Consider the following 11,767-nt stretch of genomic DNA (forward strand, 5'->3'; position numbering starts at 1 on the left):
CAAACTGTTATTTGCTCCTCAGGAGGGAGCCGACAGCAAGACCCCTGTCTGGAAAGCACAGCAGCCCTGCCTTCATCTCAGGGTCTGGTCTGTCACGTCCTGTCCCCCCAACGCACCGTAGGGTATGGGTAGATCCCTGAGACATCCCTATCTTTGGAAAATCAGCCCGGGGTCCCTGGAGCTGGGCTAGGCAGAGCCGCGGGGTGAGAGGACAACCTGGAGTACGTGTGGAGGAGGACCAGGAGGAACCCCATGAGCAACGTGCTGCAGCCCCAGGCGTGACTGGGGAATGGATAGCGATAACAGAGAGATGTCTCAGACCTTGAATCTTCTAAGGGCAGCAGCAGGACTGGCTTCTCTAGGACTTCTGATCTGCTGATAAAGCCTTTTGCTCTAAACAGCTATTTCTTTTGCTGGGCTTTTGCTAAGAGACAAGCAACAAGCAGGCAGCAAAGATCGCAAGCTCTGTGTCCTTTCCCAGATAGATAAGGTGGAAGCAAGTCATGGGAAACCCAAAGTTCACTCTCATTTTTATTTCTTCACAAGCCATTCCTTTTCCTCTGTAACAGGATTAGATTACTTTTATAGGGCCTTATTATGGGCAGGTCCCTGTCATATCACTTCCTTGCTGGGTGCAGCGGGAGAGTCCCTGCCCCAAGGAGTTTGTAAGCAAAAAATAGCAGGGTTGGGAATGGGATTATCCCACGTTGCAGGTAGGGATTTGACCATGGAAAGGAATTTGGGAGAGAGACAGGAACTGGTCTTCAGTCTTGTACAGCTCAAGCCAGCTCTTGCTTGTTTTCAGGATAAATGACATTATTCTAGACCCAGGGGAAAGAGGAGGGATGAAGGAGGGCAATCCTGCACCAGTGGGTGTGTATTCCTGAGGGTGTTGCACGTTCCCGAGTGTGGGTCCCTTGTGGGTGCCTGCATGGGAACCCGCTACCAAGGGGGTGTCCCTGGGTGGGGGGACCACCGGACCCCGAGGCTGGGAGCTCAGGTGCTGCCGAGGGGGATGCTCAGTGGCCCTGTGGGGCTGAGCTTATGGGGATGCTATGACACACCACGAGAAGAGTGACGACAAAACCACTGGCTCACAATTTTAAAATTTCCTCTGGGAGTAACTGAAGTAGCACAGCTGTGAAGCCAAATAGCTTTTGTTTTTCCTGTGGGGTGGGTTTGTAAGCCATCCACACCCAGAATGGGCTGGGAAGCTGCTTAACTCAGGGGCTGCAACCTTCCCCATCCTGCAGCATCCGCGCAGCTGATGTGAAGGGCCAACCTTGCTACCTGCTGCAGGTCTTCGGGTGTTTCTACTTCTTCTGGTGTCAAACAAATTTTGGAAACAGCCCTGAAGGCTCAATAAAATGAACACTGTGTTTGCTCTGTTTAACAATCTCTCCATTAAAGGAGGTGTGGGAGGCAGTACTTGGCATCGAGTCTGGTTTATTAAAAGGATGTTTTTAAGCTGCAAATGTGTTTTGCTGGGTTCTTAATGGCACTTGCTGAAAAGAAAAGAGCAAGGAGCAGCTGCATGGCAGGCAGCTCCACACATCCCCAGGACCTGGGGTCCTGCGGTGTGGGAAGGGATGTCAGAGCTGGGGTATCGATGGACCTCCCCGGCTCTCCTGCTGTAGGGAGGGGGACTTGGGGGACACCCGGGTCCTGCTGTTCAGCCACATTCTCCAAGCCCGCAGCCACGCCGTAGGAGAGATTTACTCACCTGGGTGTCATTTCTTCCTCCTGGGCCGATGCAAATGTTTTGTGCCTGAGTCCCCTTCCACGCCCTAAGGGACTGTCAGGTTCAAGTCACCATGCCCCAAATGCCCCGCCAGCCTCCCCGCGGGAGAAGGAAAGAGGCACCTCCTTCCACCCCTTCCCGCAGCAGGATTTGAATAACCAGGTGTGAGCATCAGCCTCCCTCGTTAATGTGTTTGATAATTGACCAAGTGCTCATTCCTGTGGGAGGGCGTTGTGCCCAAGCGCAGTGCCCTGTGAGGAGGGGCCGCGCTCGGCTGTTCCTCCGCGCCCCGAGAGCCCGTGGCCTTGCCTGCCGCCATGACTGCCCGCTGCCTCCTCCTCCTCCTCCTGGGGCTGCTCCTGGAGCTGGAGCCTGCCTGCTGCCAGCAAGGTAAGTGCAGGCAGCTGCCTGACCTCCTGGGGAAACTGAGGCAAGGGAGAGGCAGGAAGGTGCGCTGAGCCCCAGGCAGGCAGGAGCTGCTTGGTGGGGTGGCTTTGGGGACAAGGGATGACTGTAAAAGGTCCTCTTAGGAAGAGAAAAAACATCCCAGGTCCTGCCCAAGCTTCAGCTTTGGTTTAACATCAGCGGGTGATGGGGACAGGTGGGGGTCCGGTGGGTTGGGAGGTCTTACCGAAGCCAGGACACAGAGACTTTCTGCCTGTTCTGCCAAAGGCTGAAACTGCCATCCGAGGTTTATTTCTCCTGCTTACATGGAGATAAAGCAGCTCTGATTCACCTCCAGCGGGACTGTGCACCGAGATGAGTAATCTCTTTTCTTAAGGCTTTTTTTTCTTTTTTTTTTTTTCCTCCTTTCTTTCTTCTTGCTCTCGTGCCTGGGCAAGCGTTGTGCTGGGTCGCTCCCCGAGCTTGCAGGTTTTCCTGTTAATCTGTAATTTTGATCATTGCTGAGGTGAGGGAGCAAATATTTTCCTCTGAAAATTGCCTTCCCCTTCCCTTCCCAAAGACTTAATAGGGAAACTTCCTATGGCTAGGGCATTATTTTTAGGAAATTTGTGGAAGGACATGTCTAACGCTGGAAATAATAAGGAGTAATTAGAACTCATCTGATGCTGCCGAAGTCCTGGAAAATTCCCTCCCCCTTTCTCCTTCTGATGCCCTAGCCCTGACCGCTCTTCCTGTATTTGTTTACCAACTTGATGAGGATTTAACAGTTTGAGGTCTCCACCATCAGCAGGATTGAAAGTTTTACTGTTGCCTGGAAAGAGAAAAAAAAAAAAACCTTTAATGAGGATTCATAGCCTGCCACAGCTTCCTCAGAGAGGGGAAAAGACAGGGGCCAGCAGATGCTTTCCAAGCACTCAGGGAAGATGTATCAAAAAGCAGATCTGTGTCTTCAACCCAGCCGTTGAGTATGGAAATGGAGTTACAACACGTGCAAGGGCTTATATTGGCATCGGCACTTCCCTTCGTCTCTTTTGTAGCTGCAGATGCGTGGACACACATCTGCCGGGGGTGCAGATCCCACATTGCTTAGTTCAGTTTAGAAGATCTTGTTTGGGAGGGAAAACCCCATCACTGCTGTGGGGTGAAACAAAGAGGAGGTGGCAGAACCTGAGGGACAGGCTGTGCCAGGAGGGACATCCCTGGTAAAGAATTTTTCCAGGAACACAGTCCCATTTCCACAGGTGAGACTCATCCTTTTGGCCGTCCCTCCTGGCAGGGCAGCAAGGTGTGCTCTGGCGGGGCTCCAGCCAGGTGGTGCCCCCCAGGGCTGCCATCCGCATAGTCACTCCCTAAGAAGATGCTATTAAGCTATCAAGATCTTGCCTCTGCCTGGTTCCCATTCCTCTTTTCTTATGCCCACTCAAGTTCCCTGTGCTCCCTAGGAATATTTCAGCCCGAAGTGGAGGCATTTGCTGTTCCCCCTGCCATTCTCATCTCCCCTTGCAGCCAGGCTCTACATGGGCTGTCAAAGCCAGAACCGCTTGATTTTGGTTTGATATTTTCCCTTTTGGCTTTGGATTCCAAAATCTGGTGGAAACGGCCATCTGAGTGAGGTTTCACTTGCAAAAACATACAGTTACCTCCTGAGCATGGGTGCTCAGAGGAGCTTTCCTACCACTTATCTTCTCACCTCCTTTGCTTGAAGATCATGAGATGCAACTTTGGCAATTTTGGTCATCACTGACTTCATTCCCTGGTTGACCTTGAATTCCCTTAGCCACAGCAGAAACCTCACCAAGGGCTGGACCTGATCATCCCCTCCCAGGCTTAGGCTGGAAACCTTGGCCCTGGCAGGAAAAATAAACCACAACTAATAAATAAATGTGGCTGAGATAACAGCCAAGGGCATAACGATGGAGGAAGCAAAGCGGGCCAAAACTCGGCCTGGAGGCAACAGGTGTGTTTGGGGCTGCACCCATGGGGGTGGTGGGCAGCAGGGGCAGGAGCATCTCCTGCCCATCGGGTAGGGCAGGAGGGCACCAAGATCTGCTCTTCCTCGCTGTCACTACCCCCCAGTACCCCCACCAGCAGCCTGCTTATATGATGGGATTTCAGCCAAAACACCCTGATACAAGAGGAAATTTCCACCTGAATTCCTCCCACTTGAGTTTTGGCCCCGGGACCTTGAAGTAAACACGGCAAGTGTCTCTGCGGGGAGGTGGGGGGCTGAAGGCCGTTGTTCAGGGCTGCTCTCCTGGCTGCTCGCCCTGGGGTGCCACTGCTTTCTGGACCGGCACAGGTGGTGAATCAGTCAGCCAGGCTGATTTCACTTCCAAGAGGAAAAAAGAGCTTTGTTTTGGTGTTTTGTGGGTTTGTTTTGTTTTGTTTTGTTTTGTTTTTAAATAAAAGCCTCTTGCAGTAAGGATTCAAGAAGCTGGAGGTCTTAACAAAGGACAGTCCCTCTCACCAAAACCAGAGGAAGGAGCTGAGGGCTGTCAGCAGTGGAGCTGACGTGAAGCTGGCAGGAGATGAGGAGTTTGCACACGCAGAGCACACAACCCACCTTTATTGCCGCTAGTAAAGATTATTTGCTGTTTATAGCAGAGATTTGTCTCCCGTGAGACAGATGAAGTGTTCAGCTAGTGTAAAGCTCCTGAGTCAGATTGAAGTACCAATGCACTTGTCCTGGGGCAGCTCAGCCTTGCAGGTGCCAGTGGCAGGGGCTGGGTCCAAGTGGTCTGAGGCTGATGCTGGGGCTGTCGGGGAGCATCCTCCGCCTGCCCCATCTGCCCGCGCAGAGGGACCTCATTTATGTGCAAGGATTCACAGGAAGAGGAAAAGCCGTGCCTGAATAAATAGTAATTAAAGCCCAACGGGATGTGTCTGCATGGACAAGGTCTCCTTTTGGTGTTGATGTGACAACACTTAAGGATGGGTTTGGCTATGTCTGAGTGCTCCATTGCCCAAAAGCTGGTGGGAGGTGAGGAGCAGCTGTCCCAGCAACAACTGGGACAAGGTTTCCTCTTCTCATCACCCTGCCTTTGAGTTCCTCCTGTGTCCAGGAATACGTCTCACAGCCTTCCTACCTGTGGCCGGATCACTGCTTAGGTCTGAGGAAAAATGAACCTGTGAGGCCATCCCATTCCCAGGGGGCTAGGGATGCCGCAGCTGGCTCCTGGCCACCCGCTGCTTCTGCCCGCCCCGCCACTGCCTGGCCCCCCGCCAGCCCCACCTGGCCTTTGCGCTGGAGGCTGTTGGTCTGAATGCTTCAGTTTTCAATTTCCCCGTCATAAATCATTTTGCTGCTCTGGAAACTTGTTGAATGGTGCATTTTACTGAAATCCACACAGGCAACCATTTGCTGTGAGAGTGGCAACCAAATTTTACACCATCCTTGTTGTGAGGTTCTTATTTTACTGGGCAGTATTTGGAAAATAACCCAGGAATGACGTCTGTGGCACCTAGGGATGAAGAATAAACAGTTTGCTGAAATCCCTCTGCCTTCTTTCCCCTGCCACTTTGGGCAAACATCCTCCCTCCGTGTCCCCCAGCCCTTTGTCGCCCCATCCCAGAGTCATCTGCACCCCACTGCATACATATATGTATGTATATATGGGTATATATATATGTACATATGTATAATGTGTGTGTGTGTGTGTATATATTGCAAAGCTGCAAGGCACCATGCTCCACATGCAAATGCCAGTGAAACTGCTGTTATTTGCACTTTATTTCATTGCTATCACCCAGGTAAGCCTGCCTGGACTAATAGCAACACGCTCTGCTCAGCTTTGTGGAACCAAGCTCTTGGCTGGACATTGGTGAAGCTGGATGGGAGAAGCTTGGCCAAGCAGATAAAGCCTGAGGATGTATTTCTAACACGTATCCTCCTTTTTTTCTGCAGCCCGGGGCAGTCTCCAGCCATGGTCTCAGGGTGTCATCGCAGTGGTTGTGTTTCTGGTCCTGGTGGCCATCGTTTTCATGGTCAATAGGTTCTGGTGTAAGAAGAAAGTGTAAGTGTGGGAGTCCTGGGGGGTTGCTTTGGGTTGGGCTTAGCTGCCTCTGCATGGGTCACTTCCAGCCACCTCCATCCCCGTGCCAGGGCTGGGAACACCATGATCACTGCCAGGCAGGGAGATCAAAGACTCCCTGTCCTGGTCTCCCTGTTCTCTTCTTGCTGTCCTGGTCTCTGGTCCCTGTTACTTATTGCCAGGTGTGAGTGTACACCATCCATTCCTGCTGCTCCCTGTGCAGGGGCATCCCCAAACAGAGCACTCAGATGCTACTGCAAGAAAGACAGGAGAGCCACAGCATCGTGGCTGGTTTACATGGGCACGCATCTCAGGGGGCTGGCCTGAACCTGGTTTCCTATGGATTTGGGGGTGCAGTTCCCAGGTGCCTTATATCTGTGGGAAGACAAGCCCAAACCAGCTTCATTTGCAAAGCAGACCAGACCAAGTCAGCAGAAGGCACTGAGAGGAGCTGGGAGAAGAGGGAGGCAGCCAAGCCGTGGCAGTGCTCTCCAGCCAGAGCCCACGGTGCAGGCGAATGAGCTGGCCTTATGCATCAGGAAAAGGCTCTGCAGGGCCGGTTACCTCTTGCCCACTGCTGGCCAAGCAAAGCCACAGGTTGCTGCTCCTGCTCAGCTGACCCAGGCTAAACGGCTAAGTTGCAGTAACTTGATCTTGAATCTGAGCCCAAAGTCAACAGGGGATGAAGATCGAAAGTGCCCTATAGCCTGGTTCCTGGTTCCTCTGCACTGGCACGGGCACTTTGGGTTTTGCACCCAAAGATGCTGGAGTCTTCTTGTATCTGCACATCCCTGCAGCCTCTCCAGGACGAGGAGGTGGGGACTTGGGGTGTACACCAATGCTCAGCAGGTCAGCTTCTGCCCCAGACGCATTTAAAGGGGGCCCTTTGGGATGCATTCAGGGCCAATGCATAATACAATGTGTGTACATATATTTATATGGTCTGATTTGCAACTGCAGTCTTTGTTTCCCAAAGAGGAACCTTTGTCCTCAAACTGGAGAAGCCCCCAGCCCATGGAGTGGGAGGCAGGGATGGTGTTTCCCACCTCTGCCTGTGCCTGGCTGCCTCTTCCCAGCCTGGAGGCAGAGGATGCTGAGGAGGGCTTGAGGAGGGATGGCAACTTGTTTTAATTAATCTGGCCTCTCTTCAGAAGAGCCGTCAGCATGGCTCAGCAGCCTGGCATGCTGCCAGCTCTGTGCTGTCACTGTGACAGCAGCTATCAGCTCAAGCTGCTGCCTGTTTATGCCAGTCTGTTCCTCGGAAAAGCCTCTGAAATCCCCCTTGGGTGAGCACTGGAGGAGGCAGGGATGCAGACGCAGGGTGGACCTGCATCCACTCTCTGCAGCTAAACCCCACTGGTGCTGTTCGGGCCATGGGCTCGCTCCAGAGCTCAGCTTTTAGGCTCTGGCTGAGGTCAAACACCCAGTCTCTGCCCTGTGGTTCCTTCTGCAAGTGATCCAGGCCCTGAAAGACATCTGAGAGAAAGCACCTTGGCTTTGTACGTGTGGATGTGTACGTGTGCACCGCTCCTGTGCCAGGGCTGCAGCACCGGCAGAGCCTCGGCATTTTTCTTGGTGTCAGCTGGGACTCGTAGGGGACTATTTTGCAACAGATTACATAGAAGAAGACTGGAAAAACCAGTTAGAGGGAGAAAACAATCCCACGTATTGACAAATGAGTCTTGCTGACTGCCAGCCTGGCACTGGGAGTACCAGCTCCAGAGCCAGGGGTTGGCACTCGGCATCCAGGTATGGCCTCTGCAAACCTGCTGTGAGGGTGTCTCTCTTTGGCCATGTCCTGCTGGGAAGGGGGCTGAGCTGCGTGTCCAAGGCCAGGATCACACATCCAGGTACCTTATCGTCTCTGTGGTACTGGAGCAGTCCCTTCCTCTGCACTGTCACAAGCTGCTCCCTGGCATGGCCCCTCCGTTGCTCTCTCTCAGCTCTCTTCTTCCCCTCCAGGGAAAATGTTGAGACAGTGGTGAGCATCAAGGACAAGCAGGAGGATGTCACATCCAACGGCCATGAAGGGAAATACATAACTGCTGCAGCTGACTTCAGGTGAAGGACTTGCTCAGACCTCCTACCCACGGCTCTCAGGCTCTGCTCCATGCCCGTGGGGGGGACAGCTCAGACATGGAGAGCTGCAGTCTCTCCCACTCAGGGTCTCACATGTCCCATGCGCCTGGTTTTGGGGGTTTTATCCTCTCCGGGGGCTACGAAGTGGTGAGGGAGCATCCCCTCCTCCCCAGCGTCTCCCATCTCTGCAGCTGAGCCCCATGGTCCATCCACCACCTTGCAACTCTCTACACCACATTTTTCTTATGCTACATCACACCTTTCAAGGAGAGGAAACCACCAAAAGTGGCCATAGGTCACCATACAGATGTTGACTGTCAAAACAGACCTTGCTAGAAATTAGAGCAATTCCCACCCCACATTTGGCTCTCCTCCTGGCAGGGGGACCCCTCCTGCCCTCCCCACCTCATCCCTCACTCAATGCATGGCCGGCACCAGCGAGCACCAGTGAGGTCAGGGCCCTGGTGATGGCTGCGGGGAGGCTGGTCTTGCTGGGGGTGAGCTCAGCGCTGTGCTTCTCCCTCCCGACACAGGTCCAAAGAGAGCCAGCACGCCTACGAGAACACCCTGGAACCCGAGGAGAGGGTGATCACCACCGCCATGTAGCAGGCACTCCGTCCAGCTGCCCTCCTTCCTTCTCTTACTTTGCTTCCCGCTGTCATGATGGGCATTTTCACAGGGACCCTCTGTGCAGCTGCTCCCCGACCTCTCTACGGCACCACCATCTCCTGATCTTTTCCCTTCCCGCGTGCGGGATGTGCTCTTCTGCCTCAGGGGCTGGTGTCTATGCAGGCATCAGTACCCAGGAGAGGTCCGGAGGTGCCACCTCTCCTGCCCGGCAGTCACCCCACCTGGTTGGTGAGGTTGATGTCCCCAGTCCCAGGGGGGTGTTGACCTTCTCCAGACATCGAGGGATTCCTGCTGGGTGCCTGGGACCTCCCCACACCCCCAGCCACCCTCCGGGGAGCTGCTGACGGAAAACTCGCTCTCTCCTCCACGTTTCACCCTCCTTTTTATGACATCAAGCATTTTAATGTCAGAACAAACCTTCTCCCCTGTATATATCTTCCCTGTGAGCAATAAAGAGAATTGTTGCCCATATGACAGCAAAGCAGGTCATTTCGCTAATCACCCAAAGGACTTTCTGGCATCTCTCAGCGCTCCCAGCCTTTGGGCAGTTTAGGAAGGGAAGGACACCAGGGAAGGCGGTGCTGTGCTGGGAAGGGTGCTTAGACGGGGTCAGCACCCCCATCTCCCTCGTGATCCCTCCTGGGTGGGATCCATCTTTTATTTCCTCTCTTGGATGAAGTCAAGAGCGCTTTTGCATGTGTCTGTGTGTCAACAGGGGAGACAAAAAGATGGAGCATTTTCTTTTCTCAGCATTTGGACTGTCCCAGAGCTGTGAAGGGCTGTATGGGGAGGTGAGCATCATTCCTCTCCATTTGCCAGATGGGAAAACTGAGGCATAGCACCAACCCAGCACTGCTTGATGGGTGCAAGGCAGCGCTCCCTGAATCCCACTGGCCACAGGGCACAGACCTACAGCCAACTGGGGCCATTCCCATGGCTGGAGGCTGGGAATGGCAATTGCTTTCCAGTGTCGCCAGGATGTGTCTCAGGGGCTGCTCTGGGAAGTGCTGACTCTCCTTGGGGCGTCCGGCCATGGTGCAACCTGCTCCTGCCGGGCTGTTCATTAACCAGGGTATGTTTTTCACTGCGGTGGAGACAGCTCTGGGGAAGTGCTTGGGCCACCATGGGAGCAACAAGTGCTCCCAAGCTAGATGTTTGCAGATTGAAATGAGAGACCTGTAGCACCTTGGCCTTCCATGAGACATCAGTTGTCCAAGAAGCATGCAGGGTCCTCCCCTTGACCAGTGAGGAAAGGGTTAAGGGGCTCTGCAATCAAGGGGAGCTGGGGGCTGCAGGTGGAGCAGGACTGGGAGGGATGGGATGGGAGGGGTTGGGACTGCATCTGATGGGATCGGGGGTTATGAGAGGGGCATTTTTGGCAGCCCCTGGGTTTGGGAGGAGCAGGATGGTTTTGGAGCTCTGCTGTGCTCAGGGCTGTGCAGATGCCCCGAGGCGGGGGATGAGATGGCAGGAGGAAATTGGGCACCTGAGCCACCTCTCGCTCTTGTTTTCTGCTGTTGGATGCTGACCATTGGGGCAAGGGGAGGTTTCAGGCATGCTGTGAAACAGCAGCTGTGATGGACTTGGGTCTGGGGGGAGCCCTGGCCTCTGCTCAGGAGTTGCTTCGGAGGCCCATTTGCAGGCAGTGATGCCAGAAACAGGCAGCTGGGGTGCTGGGGCTGAAGGTACCTCTTTGCCTGTTACTAGCAGAGCTCCTGCTCTGCAGGTTTCAATGCTGAATAGACTTTCCTGCTACAAGGGCTGTCCCCTGCTCCTCTGCACGTGCCAGTGACCTTAAAAGCCCTGAGCTTCTCCTGGAGGAGGTGTTGCCCAGGCTTCTTCCCCAGGCAGGGGCTTGCAAAACACCCTGTTTTCCTAAACCACCAAAACCTGCTGGATATTCCCTGAAGTGAAGCTGCGACAGTCCTGATGGGGAGCTCAGCCCCAAACAGGCCACTTCCCCCTGCTGGGAACCCTCCGGGAAGGAGCTGGGGGCTGGAGCTGGACCGTGCTGTGGCTGCGAGCTGCTGTCATGCTTCCTGCAGGTGAAGCTGTCAATGTCCTTAGTGGGTGATGACCCAAAAATTCAAGCTTGGGAGTAAAATAGGAGCCTTCCAATAACAGACCCACCCTGAAAGGCATCTCCCCGAAGAGCCTCACGTAGGCAGGCATTTTGAAAATGCCCTCAAGACTCAGTGTTGAGAAATCACAGCTCCAGTTGAGAAATTGCATGCGGGTAGAAGAAAACAGGCAGAAGGGTTGGAGGGGTCAAGCCCTTGGGGCCAGAGGCACGATGGCTGCCATCCAGAGCATCACGACAGAGCTGTTCCCTTCTACCACCTTCCCCTGGGCAGCTGGAGGCTGAGCCAGCCCCAGGCTGGGTCCTGGACCTCCTCACTTGTGCCCCTGAGGGATGCTGCTCCCCAGACTTTTCTCTTGCAGGTGCCAAACATCACGCAGGTTTGTAAAAAACAAGCTCCCCGGAGTTCAGCGGTAATGCTTCGCTCAGCAGGGTTTAAGGAGGATTAGTCATTGCGCGTTCCTGCCGTGTCAGCACTCGGGCTGGGGGCTGGGGGTGTGGTGAGAGGAGGGGAAACCATTAATTTTTACCTCTCGGTTGCAAAAGGAGTTAGAAATGGCATCCTTATAATGAGTAACAGCGAGAGTTTATTCCCTGCCCTGTGCACACCCTGAATGTGTGACGAATGCCCAAGCTGTTCCCCCGGCAATGCCTGGACGTGGGTTTGGAGTGGAGGTGTGCTGGGGGCTCACTGGGTCCCTTTCCCCATGGATCCCTCCCATGGTTGTAGATGAGGCTTTACCACTGCATGTTTTGGGCTAGCCCAGGAACATCAACACTTGGTCTTATCCCAGTCAATGC

At 54.0% G+C, this 11,767-nt stretch overlaps 1 protein-coding gene across 1 annotated transcript; it reads left to right on the forward strand.

Annotated features, from left to right (window-relative positions):
• Positions 1–1,994: 1,994 nt before the first annotated feature.
• On the forward strand, positions 1,995–11,456 carry PDZK1IP1 (PDZK1 interacting protein 1). Its single transcript, XM_082312580.1, has 4 exons — positions 1,995–2,131; positions 6,051–6,159; positions 8,140–8,238; positions 8,790–11,456. The coding sequence occupies exons 1-4, from the start codon at positions 2,059–2,061 to the stop codon at positions 8,860–8,862; spliced, it is 354 nt and encodes a 117-aa protein (XP_082168706.1). The 5' UTR covers positions 1,995–2,058; the 3' UTR covers positions 8,863–11,456.
• Positions 11,457–11,767: the final 311 nt, after the last annotated feature.

Source organism: Platalea leucorodia (assembly GCF_965183815.1).
Source record: "Platalea leucorodia genome assembly, chromosome: 5".
NCBI lineage: Eukaryota > Metazoa > Chordata > Aves > Pelecaniformes > Threskiornithidae > Platalea > Platalea leucorodia.

Bases quoted from the DNA above. Each gene is read 5' to 3' on its own strand.
- PDZK1IP1 (XM_082312580.1), top strand. From the start codon at position 2,059: ATGACTGCCCGCTGCCTCCTCCTCCTCCTCCTGGGGCTGCTCCTGGAG. The intron at 6,160-8,139 runs GTAAGTGTGGGA...CTTCCCCTCCAG, and splicing joins TTCTGGTGTAAGAAGAAAGT to GGAAAATGTTGAGACAGTGG. The intron at 8,239-8,789 runs GTGAAGGACTTG...CTCCCGACACAG, and splicing joins ACTGCTGCAGCTGACTTCAG to GTCCAAAGAGAGCCAGCACG.